The 8,727-nt window shown below is 39.0% G+C and overlaps 1 protein-coding gene across 1 annotated transcript in view; it reads left to right on the forward strand.

The window, feature by feature from the left end:
- The first annotated feature begins 1,582 nt into the window (after nt 1-1,582).
- Nucleotides 1,583-8,727, forward strand: part of UPP2 (uridine phosphorylase 2) — a 52,023-nt gene continuing 44,878 nt past the window's right edge. The window contains exons 1-2 of the mRNA XM_024122368.1: nt 1,583-1,834; nt 6,531-6,648. Coding sequence (XP_023978136.1) covers nt 1,773-1,834; nt 6,531-6,648 — 180 coding nt within the window. The 5' untranslated portion in view covers nt 1,583-1,772. The remainder of the gene's footprint in view (nt 1,835-6,530; nt 6,649-8,727) is intronic.

Raw genomic sequence — 8,727 nt, forward strand, 5'->3', positions numbered from 1 at the left:
AAGATCATTGGCTGACAGAGTTTGTATTGGAAACCAACACATTAATTAGTCTAATTAATTTGCTGGAGTAATTAATCATCTAGCACTTATCTAATTTGCTAATATTTTCACCTGTCAGAGCCAGAGGTAATTACCAGACTGGAATTGGGTGGAGGTTGTCCTCATTATACCCAACAATAAATTGAGAGATAGAGCATGGAATACCAAATACAAGTGGGAAGGCCCCAGCAGTGGTAAGTGGGCATGCTGAGTCTGAAAACTCTCAGTGGGCGTTGGGAAAGAGCAGCAGGTACACCGCTCTGAGGTGGGTCATGAGGTCAGAGAAAATATGTACTATTATAAACTACAAACAGGAACTACCATCCCAAGTTACAAGCAACACACATGTGCAGGCTTATTTTGCCTCAAAGTTGTCATTACCTTCACCAAGATCAGTTTCCTTGGCGATTTTTGGATGCCTAAGGCAAAGTGACAAATGTCCATTTGGTGTTGGCAGTGGCAAGATTTAGGCTTCTACACTGGTTCCCCACTTATTCTCTTTCCTTCTCAATCTGTAAACTTTGCTAGCTGACCAAGATGGACCAAAGGAGGCCAGCATGGAATTCGAGGGGTTTGTCTACAACGACTATCACCAGGAAGAGGAGTATTTCTTAAGATGGAGATCCCTAGTAAGATGTGGGCATTTGATTCTTCACTGTTACACACATTCTTACAGAGAAATCCATGCACATTATGAAATGCCTTGTATCTGCTGTTGTTTGGGCATTTATGGACATTTTAAGCTCTGATGTGCTTGAAAGTCATGAGACTAATATTCCTAATGCTCTCACCATCATACAACTTCAGCTGACTGCCATCGGAGCTGAGCCAAAAGGGAAACAGGATAAATTTCCTCTAAAGTCTTTTAGATTTTCTGTCCCCAGAAGTATAAAGTGAGAAGCAGCAGCAAGCATAGTAAATTCATGGATTTCTTAACAGAGATACCCTGTTTTCTGAAAATACTAGTCTGTATTTTGTTATTCTACCTGGGTTGACTTCGGACAGCTGCTTCATTGGATTTTACAGGCAGCCTTGGGTTTAGCTAAATAAAGAGGTCCTGGGAAACAGGCTTTGTTTAATTATCAGAACTTCTGTGTGAATTTGAATGGGCAAAGTTCAGATGAAGGGGTGTTCTGAGGTCCTGACTTTGTGTGTTTTTCTCACTTGTGATCACAAAGAATGAAAACAAGTTGATGAGAGGTAGGATGAGGTGAGAAAATGAAATGTTTGGGAATTGAAAGTTCTCACGTGTACCGGACACATTCTGAGACAAACTGGTGGATTTGTCATGGAAATCAATGGAGGACTTGCAACCATATACAGTTGTCTAAAAGTAAATAAGTCTGTGTGCTACCCCAGACCCACGCTGGACCAAGGCCAGATGTAAGGGAAAGGTGTGCTGGTCAACAGTTAACAAGCTAACCAACCTATCCTATTAAAGAGGTAGGATGCCACACCTTCAAAGGGAACCTATCTTCTTGGGGAAGTGTTGCTCCGAGAGCTGGGCTGTAGTTTAAAAGGCCATGTCAGGGAGAATATTTTTGAATTAATGAAGGAGTTTAGAATGCTAAAGGAAAAGTTCCATTAGCAATTTCGGAAGAAAACTAGTTTTAAGGGAGAGTGGCATTCTAAATTGTCATTCTACCATAATTTGATCTATAATTTAATAGTAAATCACAATATTTTTCTTTCCTCATATCAACTTAAGAGTGACTATCCTTATAATACAAAGTATGACGTCTAGTTTTCCTGCTTCCAATACATCCATGAGATCTGAGAGGAATACATATGTTGGGTGAGTAATTTTGATCTTTTATTGGTTTTGATGAGATGGGAGGTTCTTTGGATTTTATATTAAATATTCAGAAGGTGGATTTCTACAGTTATGTAAGTTTCTTAAGTTTAGAGATCATATAGTTGGAACACAGTTCAGAATACAAAATGAAATAAAAACAACGCCAATTTTCTTCTCAATGGCATTTTCATTTCTCAGTTCTTGGAAGGGGTTAGCTCATCTAAGAAAGTGGGGCAATATGTCAATCACATCTCAATTAAAGAAAAAAGAAAGTGGGGCAAAACAAGTCACAAAAAACATGCAAAAGTTGAACCAACATGCGTGAATGAACGAATTCACAGTTCAGCCTGGAATTCAGCCTGGAGTTCAGTCTTTAATCCCAGGACCGTGGGCTGTATCTGAGAAATAATTAAAGGGGCCTCCCAGTGTCTAAGGGAGATGTAACTGAGTTGCAGCTTATTATGAAGTGATTTCAGTGCTTTGTGGTGGACTTTACATAGAATGCACTTCTAAAATACCGTGTAGGTTATTCATCTCAGGGGTAGACATAAATCTGCCAAAGCTGTCTGCAAATTTAGCTCCAATTCCTGCCCCAGGTTCACAGAACATAATGAGCATTAATCTTCACGAGGCTTAAAAGAATTTTTGCAAGTTCCTTCTAAATGTCTGGCTTAAAGGCTCCATCAGGACAGCATTTCAGAAAATGCTCCACTTACCCATTCCAAACAGAGGTAGTCTCCCACTGTGTTCATTTCTTCAGGGAAGCCAAGGAGAGGGAAAAGGAAACATTATTAAGATGAAGGTAATGGTAAAATGGAAAGACTGCTCATCCAGCACTTTACTGTGGTTACCAATATTTAATACTGACCATGCTACGTAGCATGTCATAGTTTGCTAAAAGACTTTATTCCCAACTGCATCTTTGGCTTATGTTTTTGGGAAAAAATGAAAAACAAGATAGAGGAGAAAACAGTAAATGCAAGTCTATTTAATAAAAATTATGTATCTTGGAAAGATTGAAGTATTGCAATTGTCTGATTCATACTGGGTTAAATTAGGCATGATACCCCAAATTGGTCCTTCCTTTGGTCACTGATAGAGTGATCATCTTAGAAGTGCTTCTTGATGAGCCTAACAGAATAAAAATCTTCTACAGATGTCTCCCTGCCCCAATTTTTGGACCAAGAGATCATTAGACATTGGGACAGACATCAAAGAAAACTGAAGAATGAATTAAGAGGAGTATTATAATTAACACAAGAGAATATAATTAATGGTTATCCCAGTCTGAGAATTTCTTCTTGAAGATAGGAGAGGTGGAGTAGATCAGTGATTTAAAAAATACAAAGTCCCAGATCTCCTCGACCAACTGAATCAGAATTTGTAGGAGTTGGGCCCAGGTATCAGTACTTTTTAAAGCACCACGGGTGACTCTAATATGTAGTTAGAGTTTGACTCACTGGAGTAGATGAATGATACTCTTTCACAGAGCGATGATTCACAGATTCAGCTGGGAATCCAAAGGAAAAATCTCCACATAGTGAAAGCAGTTTTGGCAGAGTAAAACTGAAAGCATTATAGAAACTGGAAGATAAAGTGTATGGCAGTGTTTCTCAAACTTTAATGTGCATGGGAATCACGTAAGAGTTAGTCAAAATTCAGATTGTAATTCAGTATGTCTAGGGTAGGGACTGAGATTTTGCATTTCTAACAAGCTGTCCAGGCGATGCTGCTGACACTCCTGGTTCATTGACCACACTTTGTCTAGCAAGGGACAGTGGGTAAATATCTTCTTGCCCCTCAGCAAGAGAAGAAAGAAGGTGTCCTTCTGCTTTGAGGCTTTGAGGCTTTTTCTGATGTAGGAAAGTGCACTAACATCATGGAATGCTTTGTTTTTGAAACCAGCTATGATCCAATAACTAATTAAGAATCTGTTGTCCTAAATGTTTTTGAAATTAATAGTATTCCTGTTCTACTTCCTGAACAGTTAATTCAACAAATAAAATTTTTAAAGATTTAGGAATTTAAAAAGATACATGAGACAGCTTGCATGAGGGAATTCAAAATCTTTCTGGGAAGTCAGAAAATTGACATATGAAATGCCAAATAAATGCTTTAGGAGCACAGTGTGGGGGAATTCATACTGATCAGAGAGGAAAGATACTTGGAAAAGCCTTCACAGAGGAGGTGATATTTGAATTTGACCTTGAAGAATGAGTAGGATACTAATAGGTGAAAAACTGAGGGCAAGGAGAAGGATGTTTCAGGAACAAAGGCCTAAAGCAGGGGTTCTTAACTTCGGCTGCACATCAGATCATCCAGGAAGATTTAAAAAATAATTTCAGAGTCTAAATTATTTGGGGCCTGAGCAACAGTGTTTTCTTCAAAACCCCCTGGTGATCTTAATGCACAATCAGGTTGAGGACCGTTAGAGATGCAGAAACTTACAAGGTTTTTGTTAAGATGTTTTAAGGTATTTGGAGGGAAATGGGAGGACCGTAGAGCAGAGAAGTTCCAGATGGTTCTTGGTAAAGATGGCTGGATCCACTGTGGTGTGAGGCAGTGTTCATGCAGTAGGGGAAAGGGCAGGAGGGCTGGCAGCCACGGCATCACCAGAATGGCTGATATGGCCAGGGTGTGCTGGGATGTCACACCCAAGATGAGTGGGAGCGAACGGGTAACCACTGAATTGCACTAGGTAATGGAGTGATGGGCTGACATCAAGAATGGCTTTAAGACAAATACCATATGATACCACTTATATGTGGAATCTAAAATATGATACAAATGAACTTATCTATGAAACAGAAACAGACTCACACACATAAAGAACAGATTTGTGGTTGCCAATGGGGAGAGGGGACGGGGGAGGGATGGATTATGAGTTTGGGATTAGCAGATGCAAACTAGTATATATAGAATGGATAAACAACAAGGTCCTACTGTACAGCACAGGGAACTATATTCAGGATCCTGGGATAAACCATAATGGAAAAGAATATGAAAAAGAATGTATGTATTGTATAAATGAATCACCTTGCTGTACAGCAGAAATTAACACAACATTGTAAATCAACTACACTACAACAAAATGAATTTTTTAAAAAGAATGGCTTTAAGGCCTTCTAGTTGTAGTCCTTTCTTTCTGGTAAGCTTTTCTTTCCACTGGCTTCTTAGTAATATCTCCACATTCTCTTCTGGGCATCTGGTGGAAAGAGGCTGCTGGAAAATAGAGTTTCTACATTGAAGTGTCCTCTTTCTTACCTTCCCTTCTGTTTTTAAGTCTTATTTTCCTTATTATAATAATTTTGTACTCTTATGGTTTCACATGATTACTAAAATTAGGTCTTTCACTTTATCACTTCCCCTTTCTCCAAGCTCTTTAGTCTCACTTCTTTTCCTTCACGCTTTTTCTTGAGCATTTCTTTTTATAAGCTCTAAATCCTGTTTCTCTAGAACTCTGTGCCTGTTTATTCTTCCTTTTCCCCTATTATACCTACATTCAGTCTCTCCAGGATCCTACTCAGCTTTCTGTTTTGACCCCATCATCCTGCTTCACTTACTTCTCATTTAGATCTTCTAATGAAAAAAGATCATTTCATAGTATGTTAACAAAGAACCTCTTATTGGTCAGCAGGCTAATGCTGTTTAAAATGTCAGTGGTTTCTTGCTCAATCCAAAACAGGCTGATGGAGTAAAGGACTGGTGTCTACTCTGCACATCCATTGAGAGAGAGAGGAATAGAAACAAATTTGAGGGAGATACTGGTTTTTTAGGAGCCAGGCCTAGAAGTAGACACATCACTCCCACCCACACTCCAATGGCCAGAACTCAGTCATATGACCTCACTTTACTGCAAGAGAAGCTGGGAATGTGGTCTAGCAATGTGCCCAGGAGGAAAAAGAATTGGGGTTTGACGAACACATTGCATTCTTTGCCACACCCTACTTTTGCATGTCAGTCTCTCTAAAGCTAGTACCTGTCAGGTCCTCCGTGTTGGGAGGTGTAAGAATGAGAGTTAGTTATTCTATGTTCACTGTACATCAGCTGTGTTGCAAACATTATCTCATTCAGGCCTTAGGCAATCTTGCAAAGCAGTTATTATTTTCACTATACCAATCTTACAGATGAGGAAGCCAAACAACAAAGATAAAATAATATACCCAAGGTTGCACAATTAGTATATATATGGTTGAAATGGCAGGGGAATCCAGGCAGTCTGGTTCCAGAGCCCAGTAGCTTATGTTACACAGCCTCTCTTTCGAAGAAAGAAAATAGCCACAAGGGCTGGACAGAATTGGGTAGAAATGACTGTTCTGTAATCTACTGGTTATATAATCTTGCACAAGTTTCTCAACTTCTGTAAGCCTTGGCTTCTTATGAATTATTAGTATTACTTACCTAATAGAATGGTCATGGGATTAAACAAGGTAATGTATTTATTATATGCAGTTTTCATGACATTGTAGAATTTTCATGCTTAATGCTATGCCTGGTACATAGTAAGTACACAACAAATATTAGCCATTTTTATTCATTATTATACCACATTGCTTCCTTACAAATCAATTAATCCTAAATGAAGGGTTTTGTCCAATATTTGGGCTTGTGGTTATCATAGGTATAGACTGATATTTCCCTTTTGTGTGTTATCCCTCCAAATTCCTTTACATCTTCTTTGTATTATTTTTTTCAGAAAAGGTTTTGTTCATGTTAAAAATCCTTACCTGGACTCTATGGATGAAGATGTTCTCTATCACTTGGATTTAGGAACAAAAACACACAACCTACCAGAAATGTTTGGGGATGTAAAGGTAAAAGTATTTCTAACTTTAGGAAAAACAATTGAGTTTCCCCTGGTGATATTTCTCCTTATTTTCCTAACATAAACTTTACACCTTTGGCTAGAGAAATGTCAGAGGTCCCAAAAGGAACAAAAGCTGTGCTCATTCTCTGAAACAATTTAGAATGTGTACATCATGAACAGTCATTTCCACCTTAACAAGATATAAAGGTTCCCAAAATAAATCTAATGCAAACATGGTTATTTGACTCTTCTGGTCCCTAGAGATAAATACAATTTTATTGACAATACTGCTGGGTGTTCAGAATTCATTACAATTCAGTTCACTGTTTAACATCTTCATTTATAGATGAACCTCACTAATTCTCATTTTATCAAATCATGAAATAACTCAACAAAACTTACAATACTATCTTATACCACTTCTTGAAAACAACCATTATTCAATATTTCATATTAAGATTTTTGTTATTTCATAAATATTATGAAATAATTGTTTCTGGAATGCTACTAGGAAAATTTTATGTCCGTATTATTTACCTTAATATATATGGTAATTATAAAACTGGCTCATGTTCATTATTTAAAATTGGAAAAATATAAATAAAAACAAGATTTTTATTTTTTAAATTAAATTTATTTTAATACAGCAGGTTCTTATTAGTTACCTATTTTATATATATTAGTGTATATATGTCAATCTCAATCTCCCAATTCATCCCATCACCACCACTCCCCCTCCCACCCCAGCTCTCCCCCCTTGGTGTCCATACGTTTGTTCTCTACATCTGTGTCTCTATTTCTGCCTTGCAAACTGGTTCATCTGTACCATTTTTCTAGATTCCACATATATGCATTAATATATGATATTTGTTTTTCTCTCTCTGACTTACTTCACTCTGTATGACAGTCTCTAGGTCCATCCACGTCTCTACAAATGACCCAATTTCATTCCTTTTTATGGCTGAAAAATATTCCACTGTATATATGTACCACATCTTCTTTATCCATTCGTCTGTTGATGGGCATTTAGGTTGCTTCCATGACCTGGCTATTGTAAATAGTGCTAATGAACATTGGGGTGCATGTGTCTTTTTGAATTACGGCTTTCTCTGGGTATATGCCCAGTAGCAGGATTGCTGGGTCATATGGTAATTCTAGTTTTTAGTTTTTTAAGGAAACTCCATGCTGTTCTGCAGAGTGGCTGTATCAATTTACATTCTCACCAACAGGGCAAGAGGGTTCCCTTTTCTCCACACCCTCACCAGCATTTGTTGTTTGTAGATTTTCTGATGATGCCCATTCTAACTGGTGTAAGGTGATACCTCATTGCAGTTTTGATTTGCATTTCTCTAATAATCAGTGATGTTGAGCAGATTTTCATGTGCCTCTTGGTCATCTGTATGTCTTCTTTGGAGAAATGTCTCTTTAGGTCTTCTGCCCATTTGTGGATTGGGTTGTTTGTTTTTTTTAATATTGAGCTGCATGAGTTGTTTATATATTTTGGAGATTAATCCTTTGTCCATTGATTTGTCGGCAAATATTTTCTCCCATTCTGAGGATTGTCTTTTCATTTTTTTTTGTTTTTTGTTTTGTTTTGTTTTGTTTTGTTTTTGTGGTATGCGGGCCTCCCTCTGCTGCGGCCTCTCCCGCTGCGGAGCACAGGCTCCGGACGCGCAGGCCCAGCGGCCATGGCTCACGGGCCCAGCCGCTCCGCGGCACGTGGGATCCTCCCAGACCGGGGCGCGAACCCGGTTCCCCTGCATCGGCAGGCGGACGCGCAACCACTGCGCCACCAGGGAAGCCCCGTCACAAACTTTTGATGAGTTCATACAGCCATATCCTGGATGGTCGTAGAGATGATAAGTAAATAAACTAAGTCTTGCGCTGTGAAACTTTGTAGGATCTTAACACTGGAATGAACCTTACTGGTCATCTAGTCTAGTGGTTTTCAGACATTTTAAAAATTAGTGGAGGGCTTCCCTGGTGGCGCAGTGGTTGAGAGTCCGCCTGCCGATGCAGGGGATACGGGTTCGTGCCCCGGTCTGGGAGGATCCCACGTGCCGCGGAGCGGCTGGGCCCGTGAGCC

This window comes from Physeter macrocephalus, chromosome 2 (genome assembly GCF_002837175.3).
Source record: "Physeter macrocephalus isolate SW-GA chromosome 2, ASM283717v5, whole genome shotgun sequence".
NCBI lineage: Eukaryota > Metazoa > Chordata > Mammalia > Artiodactyla > Physeteridae > Physeter > Physeter macrocephalus.